This window comes from Siphateles boraxobius, unplaced genomic scaffold, assembly GCF_051911475.1.
Source record: "Siphateles boraxobius isolate OS27281-9 unplaced genomic scaffold, OSU_SipBor_1 13, whole genome shotgun sequence".
Classification (NCBI taxonomy): domain Eukaryota; kingdom Metazoa; phylum Chordata; class Actinopteri; order Cypriniformes; family Leuciscidae; genus Siphateles; species Siphateles boraxobius.
Window position 1 is genome coordinate 15,927,459 of NW_027508733.1, and position 15,356 is coordinate 15,942,814.

Below are 15,356 nucleotides of genomic sequence, written 5' to 3' on the forward strand. Positions count from 1 at the left end.
ATTTAAAAATGTAAAAAAGAATTACCTACTTTTGAGCTGTTTTCTAACAAATTTGTTTGGGTCCAGCCACCTCTGAAACACACAGTCATAAACAATATAAAACAGCGTGTATGAAATTTAGGCCCCTTTTTACTCATAGCACAACATTTTCATGACAATCACACAAACTCAGCAATGTGAAAGACACCAAAATTGCATGTCAATTAAAAAAAAAGAAATCTACAACATCAAACGCAATGAATTAAACATTCACCTCGTTTTCTAGGAGCAGAAACAGAGAGCAGTTTTAATGTGTGACCTGAGATTCAACTTTCCTGTTTATGCAGACACTGTGTCTAGAAACCAAAATAACTACTGAACTGCTTCGTATTCGCTATAAATAATAGACTGAAAATGAACAAGGTACATGGGAAAATACTTTTGCATCTTTCATATCATTGATATGCAAAAAATATGCATTTTTCAGGTTCAATGCTCTTTTGCGCAACATGATGTGCTGCTTGAATGAACAAGGGTTTATGGGTGTCTATTGCCGATGATGACGGCTGAGTGACAAGTAAGCGCCTACCTGGCTGTCACAAGAGTCGTCGGCTAGTTGAAGGCCGAAGTAGTCTTGCTCAGTTAGTTCCAAGTGTTTATACACTACATCCAACAATACCCGCCCCTGATCTTGCTTCTACAAGAGACAAAAAGTGTGCATTCATATAAGTTCTGCACTGTAATATAAAAATAATAGAACCACACTCAAAAACAAACCAAAACCCCCCACAAAAACACTAAATTAAACAGAGAAACTAAGCAAAAACAAAACCAAATCCAAAAGCCAACTAATCACAAAATAAAAGCCAAACCACATAAAAACCAAAGAAAACAACAACCAAACCACAAAACCAAATAAAAAACACAAATCAAACCAAACCACAAAATAAAGCAAAGCCAAACAAAACACTAACGCCAAACCAGAACACAAAACAAAAAGAAAAAGAATACAAAAACCAAACACCAAATAAAAACAAACAACAAACCAAACAAAAAAACAAAACTAAATCACAAAACAAAAACAAAAACCAAACCAAAATACAGCAAACAAAAATACAACAAACACAAAAACTAAATCAAAACACACCAAACACAAAAACAAAATCAAAAAAAAAAAAAAAAAAAAGATTTTTCTTTTGGACCTGGCATGGAAACACACCATTTTCATCATTAGGTACCATGGAAATACCATGTTTCTGGACAAGCAGTTTTGTTTTTTATTTCAACAAAATTCCCACAAAAATATGGTATTTTCACAATAAACCAGTAAATATAGTGCAATGGTTATATATAGAATAGTTAAAACCGCATGTTTTATTACCAATTTATTTTATTACCCAACGAAAACATGAGACTTGAAATATTATCCTTTGAATCCAAGGCAGTTTTAATAGACAAACATTTGCAAGCTAGTTTAACCCTTCAGCCCAGCAGATCTGTTCAGCATGTATGATCATGACAGCCATGGCCTCAGGACACGCTTCTGTCGAACCCAGGAATGTGAAGCATCTGCCCGAAACAGCCCCTCTGAGCTCCACGCGGAAAACCAACCCGAGCCGCCACATCGCATAACTCCAGTCAGCCTCTATTGTACCTCATAGACGGCTGGTCTCCTGTGGTGATTCTTACCGACCTGCCATTTAGCAGACATTTTTCATCCAAACCAATTTATTGCACACTAACGGCAGCGCTGCAGCTCAAGAGTAAAATGCTGATACAGCCAAACTGAGAGACATCAATAACTTTGCGGTTTCTGGGTCACCTCTACCTGGGATTGAACTTACAACCTCTAGAAGATCATTATCCACACAACTCTAAAACACGTACTCGCGGTTAGTAAAGGAACAGTTCACTCAGAAGTAAAAGTCCTGTCATCATTTACATTGCACATGACAATGAAAAATTATAAAGTTGTTGATTATATCTATATAAACAACACATAATTTACTGTCAAATATGTACAAATATTTAAGTATTTTGGCAGACTTGATTATGTAATTTGTTGTGCTTCATGGGAGAGGATGTTCCCTGCAAGTAGACTTTGCCATAGAGGAATTAAGAATCATTTTTCTATAATTAAGATTTAAAAAATTTGAAGAAATGAATGCGAACAGATGGCTTCAACAAAAGCATATACCATCGATTAACAACATCGGAACTCAGGTCTGTCTTTAAAGGTTTAGAAAATATTGTTAAAAACTAATTTCCCTCTGGAGAAAATGAATGGAGTTTTTACATTTATTGTAATCTTAGTAAGTTAAGATTGAAGTACTGTTAAATTAATCTTGATTTTTTTTCTTCATTTTCTGAAGTAAATGTGAGTGGTGTTGGCCTGCTGCCAAGATCCTTGAGTGTTCTGAGTGGTTGCCAGGGTGTTGTTATGCAGCTGCTATGGTGTTCTGATTGGTTTTTACCGTCTTGCTGGAGGATTCTGATTGGTTGCTTGCTACTGCTAGTTGGTTTCTTATTAGCACAAGTCCAAAAAACAAAAAACAAAATCAACCCAGTAACCTTTAGTGTAAATATATGGGATTTTTTGCATGTTTTGTTATCCACCAAATGAAAACCTAAACTGATCACTTACAAAAGAAGGAACATGCTCGTTCCAAATGATTTTCAAGTATGGAGCACAAAGTATACTGAAGTTTAATATTAAATCAAAATTTGGCCTCTTTTAGGAAAACAACTAGTCCTAAGGGTTGATTAAGTAGCTTAGGTTAAACACGTGTGTACTCACATTGACACTGAAGGTCTGTACTGTGTTGTCCAGCAGTAAAACGTTACACACCACCTGCGCTTGCTGTCTCTCTCTGGCCTCCTCCAACGCTCCCACATCGTAAGTACTGCCAGCAGGCAACCGGAAGCGTGCGGTCATTACGGTCCCCACTCCGTCTGCAAAACACACATGGCTAAAGGTCACCAACAAGCTCAGCTGACCCGGGTTCACCACGACGGTACACGTTATTAAGCAGTGTAAAAAACACACTAGTACATGTGATCCTACGGCACACATGATTCACAAACATTCATCAGTACTCCACCTAAAAGGTTCCTGTAAACAGCTATAAAACAAGCAGTTTTTTTAGATTTTAGCTTTGAGGTTCTACTAGTAGAAACGAGAAAGCAAAAATCAAAACACGACAGCTATACAATGGTTTGTCAATTGAAGAAACTCATAAAGGAAGTTTTTTTTTTCCCTGTGAGCTAACCTTTTTCAGCTTCTGAAACTGCTGAAATTCATAACATTAAACGGTTTCATTCAAGGTTTCAGTGATACTACTAAACGCTCTTCTTTAAGCTAACAAGGTCAATTTTGACCAGTTTCCTCAAGACTAACAGCCAACTGAAGAGTTTCTCTTTGAAATTGCTCCATCTTTTCTAATATAAATACCTTTTCCAAAGAGACACAAATAATACAGAAGAATTTCTACAATTTCTACAAGAGCAAAAAAAATAAATTCTTCCTTTGACCATCTAGCAAAAAGAGACATAGGATTTTACAGCCACAGTTTCTCAAACCTGACCAAGTTTCTGATTGGCAATGATACCATTAATTATAACGAAAACAGTGAAAACTGCACATTAATGCAGATATTAAAATATTGTGTTAACGAAAATATGACAAGAAAAAACAATACCGCAAAGTATGAACTATGCTAACAATGATTTCAACGCTAACAATGAACACAGATAAGCTAATGCACACTGATAGTGGGTTAATTAACTTTTAAAAATTAACACATCTTATACATATATAATCAATCAAATTTATTCACATCAACATAAATTTTTCTTGTGTACAAAATGTCGCAAACATTTGAAGATTAAGTTACAAGCTAGTCAGAATGTGCAAGTCTTGTTGTGAATGCACTACTTCTGTAACAATGCACTAAAACACGGACAATAAATAATTAAAGACATAAAGAACAAAGAATTAACTAAATTGCAAATTGCTTGAAACTAAATGTTGATACATTTTTATATATAATGTTTGAATATTTGGTTTATTTAGAACTTCCTCGTCAACTTAAATTTTGTTTAAACTGAACAACTAAAATGAGAGTACAATTTACTAGCGATGGACTGAATTTTCGGCAACTCAATATTTGGCCGAAACAGCTAAAAAATGAATTGTAGGTTTCAGCCAAAATAGTTTGAGGAATTGAAATGTGACGTTTAACATGAGCATTTTGACTGTGTCCGAGTCTATTTGTGGCACAAAACACAGATGAACTAAAACAAGTAAATATATCAGCAGTGTGGACGCACATACGAAAATAATTCTAGAGAAGCAATTCGTGAATCTTTTTCTGCTAAAATATCAAGAGGTGGCTTGTTATGAAAGAACTTAATAAAGAGTTCAATTACACAATAACCCACATGGTTTCGAACTAAACGAAAATTAAAATTATGGTTTCGGTGCTTGGGTAAAAATTTTTTTTTGATGCATTAGTAAAATGTACTTAAATTAATAAATATGACATGATGAAATGCTCTTTAGAGCAAGACATCTAGAACCAAATACTCTAGACTTGGTGACGACGCGTAGAATCAAAAACTTTACAGTGAGTTTCCTAGAGCTAAAATCTCTAACTCTAGAGAGTTTGTAACCAACTGTTGGGTCTCTGACTCCACACCACCCAATCTAGTGTCTTTCCTCCGGTTTCACAGACAAGGCTTAAAGGGATTATGTGTAGTTTTTTAGGTATTTTATTATCTAAAATCAATATTTTTATTAAAAAATATGTCCTCAATGGTGTACAAATACCTCTGCCAATTATCTGACTTATCCTCGTAAACGAATAATTTATTATCTTAATATACATGTGACGGGTAGGTCTATGGAGGCTTCCATGTCGTTCCGCCATCTGGAAAAAATTTAATAGCAGAGAGGGTCAAAAAGTACTAGGCCAACGCGTTTCCAGAACGTGTTTTCGTTCAGAGCCAGCGTCACTTAACTGAAAGCAGCAGAACCGGAGGAGCAGAGCAGTGATAGGCGCTTGTCACTGCCCCGGCAAGTTTAAAAGGCTGAATTGCACTATTATTATTCATACTGTAACATTTGTTTGTTCGTTGTGTCAAGTTGCAGTTTGTTTGAAATAACAAACCTGTTCACCCGAAGGAAAACTCAGGAAAAGTGCTATTAGAAGACATCCTGTCATAGCTTTTTGGTACATAACAGCTACCGTAGATACAGCACGCATTTGAAAAAGCGAGGTGCTGGAGAGCACAATTCGTTTGAATGCAAAATACAATTTCACCGCTAGATGGGAGAAATTCCTAGCCTGGCTCCGCCCTCCTACGTACATCCGCTCAATTTTCATCTTCCTTCAGTACTAGGTCTGGGATTGTGCTGTAGTCTTTGGTTTTCTCCGATCAATTTTTTACCGGGCCAATCAGCGAACAGAGGGAGTGGCTGAGAACGATGACGCTGATGTCGTGCGTTATTTTGAGTTGTAGTTCAGTAATGGTTGAGAAAGATGCGAGCGAGTTGTGTCAACGCTGCCGAATATCAAGAAGTTAAAGCCGGAGCAAGAACAATCTTTGTTTAGTTTTGTTGTTTAGCAGGGCTCTGCTGGGCTGATAAAGGGTCAGCGTATTACACAGATAAAGAGGTGCTCCATGGATGGAGCAAAAAACGAACAGTAGGATCTTAAACTGGATTCTGAACTCGACTGGAAGCCAGTGGAGAGAGTGCAGGACAGGAGTGATGTGGTCATGTTTACGGGTGTTGGTAAGAAGCCTGGCCGCTGCATTCTGGACAAGCTGTAGACGGTGCAGAGAGGCCTGATTTAACCCGATGTAGAGAGCATTGCAGTTGTCCAAGCGTGAACTAATAAAAGCGTGGATTGTTTTCTCGAAGTCACTACCGCTGAGGAATGGTTTGACCTTGGTCAACCGACGAAGCTGGAAGAAACTTGCCCTGATCAAAGAGTCTACCTGTTTGTCGAGCTTCAGACTACTGTCCAAAATCACCCCAAGATTCCTGACTACAGAACTGAGGTGGGTGGGAAATAGGATGGAATAGAATTCCTCATCAAATAGGATAAATTTAGTCTTTGATTCATTTAGACAGAGCAAATTTTGTGACAGCCAATGTTTAATGTCATCCAGACATGTCTGAATGGACTGTGTGTCTGGGGAGTTCTGGGCAACTGGCAGATAGATTTGTACGTCGTCTGCATACAGATGGGAAGAGACATTATGCCAGGATATCACAGAACCTAAGGGGAGCATGTACAAAGAAAATAGAACAGGGCCGAGGATGGAACCCTGTGGCACACCAGAAGAAAATGGGGCTGGAGAAGAAGAGAGATCATTGATCATCACAGAAAAAGTTATATCTGCAAGATAGGACTTGAACCACTGCAGCAAGGGTCCTTGAAGGCCCATCTGCTGGGCCAGACGGATCAGGAGGATAGAATGGTCCACCGTATCAAATGCTGCAGTAAGGTCCAGCATTACCAACAGCACAGGTTTTTTAGCGTCCAAGGATAGCGGGATGTCATTCTGCACTGTTAGCAGTGCAGATTCTGTGCTGTGGCGTGCCCTGAAACCGGATTGAAATTTTTCAAAAATGTGGTTTTGAAGTTGTATGAAGACAAGCTTTTCTAGAACTTTAGAGAGAAAAGACAGATGGGACACAGGTCTGAAATTTGAGAGAACCCCCAAAATGATGTTGTGGCCCTCCTCCCCACGGAGTTTGGTTTGATTTTCGGTTTGAAGTTTGATTTTCCAGCTCGCTCCGTTAGTGGTGAATGAGTTGGCTAAGGCAAACGCTAGGCATACATCACGACCAGATGTTAGAGATTGGTTATGGCAGATCCAGAGTGACTCTGGGCAGATCCAATAGTTTTAGACTTCAATAGAGTACCCGCCTACAAGGAAGTTAACGCTTGCCAATGGAGCGGTGCTGACTATGTACAAATGAAATGTACGAGAGTCTGGTGTCCCAGGCTAAGAAATTCCTACACAATGTCCCTTTAAGCCTAGTTCCAGACTAAAATGACTGTTTGAGCTGTTTTAACAAATTAAATTGCACTGGCATATCTTAAAATATAGCAGTGTCATTGTTTTGTCTCAAGATGGACACCAGTAATGTCCTAATTGAACTAAGGCCTAGTCGTGGCTAGGGGTGGGAATCACAGGTACTTCACGATACGATACACAATACATGGTTCATGATACGGATAATATCAAGATACAGAAATTCTGCAATAATCGATATATTGCTAGACAATCCTATAATGATACATCACAATATCTGTTACTATTAAACTTACAATACTATACTACTGTAACTATTAAAACAAAATGGCCGTAAAAACGTTAAGTGCAGGTTCTCTCTCTTTATTAGAAACTGTTAAAAAATAGCAAAAAAAAATGTCTATTGAGTTTAACATGAAGTAAATTAAACATTTTATGCTTATACTTTTTAAAAGCTTAAACTTTTCTTTGTGTATAAACTGACACATTTAACTGCTTCACTTTTTTAACTTTAGTTAGGGTGTAATGTTGCTTTTTGTGCATAAAGAACATCTGCAAAGTTACAACGCTTAAAGTACAAAGCAAAGGGAGATATTTTCTTTTACAGAAATCACTTTTTAAGGACTACAACATACGGCTGGTAGGGACTACACAAGCTTCCTCCCCGGTTAGTGACATCACTAACCCTAAAATTTACATAAACCCCATCCCCGGGAACACTATTTATAGATTATCATTACATAATATGCTAATTAATGACAAGAAGATAGTTAACTCCACATCAACTATAAATTCATCAACTAAACATTCAGAAATGTCCTGTTGCATTCTACATGTTGTCACTTGTTCTTGAGTCTCTCCATCTTTGTCCGACTCCGGTTTGAACATACGGACCCTTTATCCGCTCGGCTCAAAGTCCAAACGGCAGCGCAGCGCGAGCTCACTAGAGCAGATGCGTTTACTCTGATCGTCTTGCTCACGAGATCCAGTGAGAAGCGTTTGAATTCAGCGAAGAACACAAATGTCTCAGTGATTTAAACCAGTTTAAAGGCAGATGAAACAGCACTGACAAACAGTAGAAACACTGTGCGCAACGATACAGTCAGAATCTGAATTGATACTGAATCCATTTACCCTGGATTTACTGTAACCTTAGCCTAGTAATATTAACTGCACCATGAAATGTGGAATATACATATTGAATTGTATTATATTATTAATAAAGTCAATGTATTAAATGACTAATGGAATATAATTACAGTATTTCATAATGTATTTAGGCTACTGTTTTTCATACAAATACCATAGAAACCATAAAGTTACATTTTGCCATGATAGTGAAGTGCTATAGGCTATGCCTGGTTTTATCTGTGGTTATCATGATCTAAATGCATGATACTGAATGACCAGATTTAACAGATGTTACTGTTTTTGTTAATGAACAAATTTAACAGTAGTATTAGCTTGAGAACTCACTGTCAAATATGCGTTTCGAGACAAAACATGTAATATTAATATTGCAGCCGGTACTGCAAACTGTGCTGAAGATACGTGCCATCAAAGTCAGGCAACAAAAACCTGTTTCAAGACTTGAAACAACAATATCCCCCATTAGCACATGCAGAAACTAAGAAATATATTTTTCTATTCAGATATTTATTTTGTTAAGGAAAAATGACAAATGTTTGAATGTTCTACCTCAGATTTGTGAAATGTTCACCTGTTTGTCAAGTGTTTGTCATGATATGTTCTGACAATAAAGAGTAGTTTAAAACCACAATTAATGCTATGGTTTCTACAACTTTCACTTAGGAGTGAAAATCTGCCTTTAAACTTGAAAGAAATAAAGATTTGACATTTATCGTGATAATTATCGATATAGACTGATATAAAAAATGTATCGTGATAATTGTTTTTGGCCATATCGCCCAGCCCTATTCACACGCTCAACATATATGTCTGTGATTGGCTACAATGATCAACGCTTCCAAAACATATAGTAAATTGACATCTTTATGCTCTTTATCTGCTGATAGACGCCTGGTTTAAAACTCTCCCGTGTGTATCTGTGGACGCGCTCAGTGAAGAGCGTCAAAGATGTCGATTTACGACATGTTTGTCCCATTAATGGTATAAAAGTGTGTTCAGACTTTGGACTTAAATGGACTTAAAACTCTTTTTCTTAGGCTAATTAACTTGCGTTCAGGTTTCCCTCATTCATGTGTTGAGCGCCACCTTGAGGAGCCATGAAGTAGCGACACTGGGAGCAGGAAAATCAATTTAAAGCGCCTTAATTTATCAATTAAAATATTGATATTTGGCGCTAGCGTCATTTGGACATTAAAAGTAGATTTTAATCTTTTATTTAATTTCCAAAGAACACCCGATTGACTTCCAATATAAGAACAAAAAAAAAACAGAACCATTTTTGAAAATATCTTCTTCTGTGTTTCACATAAGAAGAAAGTCATACAGGTTTGGAACGACATGAGGGTGAATTAAGGGTGAATCTGAAAGGTATCTACAAACAAACAAGAAAAAAAATATTTTTCTTTAAAATACCCCAAGCATTATCTTCTCCTGAAGCCCGTTGAAATGGCATTTGTATCATTTATCATTAACAGTTGCCTAAAGTTTATTTTTACATTTTTTTAGTAGTTTCTAAAAATGGACGCAACTAAGTTTCTTTACACATGTCCGCACTGTACGAATCAAGCTCCCATAACACTAAAAGGCAGCTGCGTAAACAACAGGGGGTCAGAGTTCATGACCTGTAGGAGCAAACATGTGACCTTTCAGCACAGTCACAGCCGCCTATTCAAACTCCCACACCCAACTTACTCCAGTTATTAAACTATGACACAATCAACATGAAAAGGAACTGGCAGACAAAATCAGTAACAAATGCATATGAGCATTCCTTCGACATACCTTCGACTAAATTTACATTGTACCTTTAAAAGACTTTTGAAACAAAAGCATCACTGTTTCTTAAAATATCAAACTTACTGTTAAGATGACATTGTTGAAAATATGAAAAGATTCAAAGTAGAAGAACCGCAAAGATTTTTAATCGTAAGATCTCAAAAACACTCCTAAAAATAACTGTTAAATCTGATACTTACATCAGCACAACCTTATTTGTCATGCGTGTCAATGCAGAAAGGATAATCTCTTTGTATAACTTGCTAAACTGTGATGTGTGTGTGTGTGAGTGAGAGAGCATGTGTGTGACGGAACATTTCTTTTCTGTAGAAGTTTCCCCGGATGTCATCGAATACCACAAACACCGAAACACTTAGAATTTTCCGCTGAGTGGGGATCAGACCACCAACACCTCAGTAGATCTCAGACAGTGGGGTTACAAAATGAGTTTATCCCCACCCCAAAAAAACTCTCTCGGTCAGCCCCCCTAAACCACCTTCGAACCCAATATTTCCATCTTTCTCTCTTATGTTATCATAACCTTTAACAAAAGCAGCATAAGCTACAGAGTGTTCTGATTAATTTCTGTGAACATCAAGGGAAAATACAATGCGGAATGCCAATAATAATAATAATAATATAAAAAAATAATAAAAGGCAACAATTGTGCAGAGTTAAGATTGCTAAACAAATTAGAATTTTAATTTGTATTTATATAAATAAAAAAAAACGATTTACATATCTTTTGTTGTTGATGTCATTGTCAACTAGGGCTACCCCCATAGGCACTATCTAATGCCCACTAACTGACGAAATAAAATTTTGGTCGACTAAGCCTCTTCTCTTCGAATTAACGTTTAGTCGACCAAAATTTTATTTTGTCAGTTACTCGCAGAAAAAAAAAAACCTCCACTTGAAGTGGCGAAGTCACAAGGGACAGATCGTTAACGGCGGGTCCTTGTGGTAAATCCAGAATGACTGGCAGGAAATCCAAACGCTTGCTTATCTATCGTCTTTAAATATGGCTTATTATCATTTGAAACATGTACGTTGTAGAAACTTTACATAACTCTAATGTTAACCAAACTTGATAAATGTTAATAAATGCGCTATTATTAGGCGCATATCCAAATGCAGATTGTGGAAGCTAAAGTATTAGCCGGCGCGATCACTTGCATTTTTCCTGATAACAGCGGAAATCAACTTTTCTATAGATAATAGAGTAATGCATCATTCAAAACTGTAAAGGGTCTAATTTGTTTATGTAAACTCACAATAAAACATTGTGCTTTTGTAAAATAAAGAAAACAAACAGGATGCGCTTTCTGCCATCTCGGTCTCCGTTAACTGGAGAGCGCGTCACATAAATGAACCGAAACTCAGAGTATATAGGTTAGTACAGACACAAGAAATATAGAAAGCTTGAAATGTCTACTTTTAAACGAACCAATATAAATACTCTACCCAGTTTAAAATCTGTATACTGTAATCCGTATGAAAGGTGCATTTCTCCCTAAATGCGTACACTATACAGTGGAGATGGCGTGCCAGCATCGTCAATTTCATCTTTGTACCCAACACTGACTAAAATCAATAGTTTAATTATAAAAAATAAAAAAATGGCTCCTTGCTTTTTATTTCCGACACATTAATAATCATTATTTTTGCTGATGCTTTGCGGCAAGCTTTATGTGTGCGCTTGAGCGTCAAATGGCTATATATTCAAACTCGCAGTATGTATTAAAATAATAAAATTAATATAAACATGCAATTAGTCGTCTTATGGTGTAAATGTACGACTACTATTTGACTAAAAAAAATCTTTAGTCAGGGGAAGCCATATTGTCAACCGCCAAGACAAATCAAACTTTATGGTTTTAAAAGCAAATGTTCTTGTAATATGACCAATACTAATACAATATTTACCCCACTATTTGTTCCAAGTGCATTTATTCTGTTGTCATTTATGCACTTAAAAAATTGTGAATATTCCAATTCAGTCAAATTCTGCATATATTTTGGACCTATGCAGTTGATGGCATTTTCAACACACTTCAATGGTCAATTTTAAGTACAACTACAAGTAAACTTTGAAAATTTTTACAAGTAATTATGCAAGTAAGCTTAGTGGTTCTCAACTGGTTTTGCTTCATGACCAAGTCAAGCAGCAGTCAAAATCATCAAAACGAACTGTTGGCCCTTACTAGTATCATTTTACAGGTAAAATTGCATACATTGTTAAAATTTACAAGAGTAATATCTTACAAATTGCATACACACTTAAAATTTTGCTTGTAAACATCCAATGCAAATCTTTCATTGGATGTCAAGCAATAGCCAAAAACAATATTACAAGACACTTGGACCTATCAAGCAACATAAATGCATAGCCTATATTATCAACAAACAAAAAAAAGGTTTTAAAATTTCACAAGCAATTTTTTCCCCCAATTACATGCACACTTAAAATTTTGTGTGTAAACAGCCAAGGCAAAGATATTTAAAGTGGCAGCCCAAAACATTTCCATACAAGACACTATTGGAAATTTTCACGCCTATTTCAAATTTTACGAGTAGGCTATTTTTTTTCCCAACTGCATGTATACCAAAAACTTCGCTTGTAAACATCCAATGTAAACCAGCTGAGAACCACTGAGCTAGAAGAGAAGACAAATATGCTAACAGACCAACAGGATGTCATTCATGCTTTCATTCATGTGTCACCTATTACACCTGAACCAAAGCCAGCTTTACAGGACCATCCACCCCTACTGCAATAAAAACAATTCAACAGAATAGAGTTGCATGACACGTCAATTTTCACATGTAAAATGGCTTTTCATCAGAACAAGCACATTATCAGAAGAATACCTCATCTTGCATTACAGTCTGTTGAAGAATGCGCGCACACACACACGCGCACACACACACCAGGGGGACAGAACAGTAGATGATGTCACCGACTCAACCAGGGGAGATGCGTAGTACCCAGAAAACCATTAAAACAAATCTTATTGCACCAACATAAGGTCCTCTCTGGATCCAACTGTATGCAAGCAGATTATTTGCATGCAAAGGATGAGAGCCGAGGTTATGTAATGATGTGACAGAGAAAATAAGGCACAATGGGAGCAGCTGAGATGTACAGATGTGACATAAACCTTAAATAAACACAAAAGCTCAAATATATCTCACATGACAGCTGAAGGATCTCGAAAAGAGGCCATTGAGAGGGTTGCCAGGTATCAAGAACAGAACGAAATACACTATGCATTCAATGCAGGTTGCCTGGGTGCACACACACCACAGACACACTGCATGCATTTGGGCATCGTATGGATGGATTATCTTGACATGCAGCAGAAATTAAACCCGGGATGTTACATAAAAGGCATTTGCATGGCATCCGAAGCAACCTGTCCCTTAAACCAGCGTGCAAGGTGAATGCACGCTTTATGCCTCTGCCTGTGCACCATTTCAGGGATCTGGAAGCTTGCATTGGTTGGTTTGGTTGCTATGCAATGGGATAAAAAAGGAAGACAGGACATGCATGCATGCATGAATGGTGACACCAATACAGAAATACAACCATAACGCATGCTTACCTTCATATACAGGTTTAGGAGAGTCCAGTGAATTGAAGATGATCTTGTTTTATGATGGAAGGAGAATAGGAAGGGGGAGAGGATAAAACGGCAGCTCATCTGCAGGAAAATAACCACATTGCTGTAGATGTTCACATTACATTCAATTCAAGGGGCCTCTGGCACTGTAAGAAATAATCATTCCAAAATGGGGACGCGATCCTGGCTTCTTCTGGGTGCGGTGCATTAAATAAAAGCCTCAAACGCAATTGCAATCTTTTCTGTGGCTGCTGGCCGGGTTTAGATCTATAATCCTGCATATGTCTCTGTATTGCCGCTACTGGCTGCTGCGGCTGCAACGTGCAGCGTTAACATGGCGCAACCGCACACGCCCCGCCTACATTCTCATAGGTCTGACGTGAGGGCGTGGCCAAGACGCGGGGCGGGGCCTAGAATGCAAAAGATTCACTTCTCAGACTGATATACATAAATTGGGAATCATTTGTGTACATTTAGTTTAAAACAGCCTTAAAGGTGCAATTTAGTTGTAACATGAAAATGTGTGATGGAATATCATAGGAAGTACACCAAATATTTTACAAACTAGCCCCTACATAAGTAAAGGGATAGTTCAACCAAAATAAATAAATAAATAAATGTTGTCATTACTTACTCACCCTCAAGTTGTTTCAAATCTTTCTTCCGTTGAACACAAAAGAAGATATTTTGAAGAATGTTGGTAACCAATCACGAGCCATTTACTTCCTACTATGGAAGTCAGTGGCTAAAATATCTTCAAAATATCTTCTTTTCTATTCAGCAGATGAAGAAACTCATACAGGTTTGAAACAACTTGATGGTGAGTAAATTATGACAGAATTTTCATTTTTGGGTGAACTATCCCTTTAACTTCACCATCTTCTCGTCTAAGCTTGTGTGTGTTTGTAGCGCCATCTTCTGGAGAGGATGTATTTATGTCTCATTTCCAAGGTGTGACCTGAATCTGCACTTCTAACATAATTACATCCCATTAACACTTTATTGAAGCAACAACTCTAGATCGAACTCTGTCATTCTAAAATGGAAGGTTCAGACTCCGATGATCTTTAAAGCAGGTTTAGATGACGATTAGGGTTCAAGAGAAAGCCTCTCTGTTACTAGGCAACCATTATGAAGTCACAGAGCGATTTTAGAACACATCACTGCTACAGATCTGTTTCCAGCATATTCTCCTGTAGTAAATTACATAATTTCTTGTGTACAAATGAGCTGGAAACTAAAAGGTCTCTTATCTTTAACTCAAAGAGCGTGGGCTGGGGAAAATGCATCAACAGTGGAATCATAGCATCAGCTCATCAGTTTGAAATGAATGAATTTTGTTGGATAGACTATAAAGCCATGTCAGATTTGAAATTTGGTGTTAAACCTTAAAATATAGGCCTAGTATGATGGTGTACCTGACCTAAGGAGAAAGGGCTTTCAGACAGACGTGGGAAATGTCACTTCTTTCATTGACATGATATTATTCTGTATGATATTTAGAAGAAAAAATTGTGATTTGATTTACTGGCATTGGAATAGATTGTGAAAAGTAGAAGACATTTTAGGATATGATATTATTTGTTAACATTGTTTTCCCAAACCACAAGGCCTTGATGACATCAGCAGAAATGAAAAGTTGTTTCAGAGGTTGAGAAAGTTGTTATGTTTTGGTAAAAGACTGTAAATGCAGATAAAAGAGGGGCCTAGATAAGATAATATTGTTTTACACTATATTAGTTTAATATAATATTTTCATTTTTATTTTTTAAAATTTGTATT

At 37.0% G+C, this 15,356-nt stretch overlaps 1 protein-coding gene across 3 annotated transcripts in view; it reads right to left on the reverse strand.

The window, feature by feature from the left end:
- The window catches only part of ptpn4b (protein tyrosine phosphatase non-receptor type 4b), a 36,253-nt gene extending 22,319 nt beyond the window's left edge, over positions 1–13,934 (reverse strand). The window contains exons 1-4 of one of the 3 annotated variants that reach the window (XM_077226110.1): positions 13,557–13,934; positions 2,777–2,931; positions 569–676; positions 30–72 (exon numbers count right to left, since the gene is read on the reverse strand). In XM_077226110.1, coding sequence (XP_077082225.1) covers positions 30–72; positions 569–676; positions 2,777–2,914 — 289 coding nt within the window. In that variant the 5' untranslated portion in view covers positions 2,915–2,931; positions 13,557–13,934. Of the gene's footprint in view, positions 1–29; positions 73–568; positions 677–2,776; positions 2,932–10,151; positions 10,245–13,556 lie in introns of those variants that run through there. The other 2 variants (XM_077226112.1, XM_077226111.1) reach the window with 2 other exon arrangements.
- Positions 13,935–15,356: the final 1,422 nt, after the last annotated feature.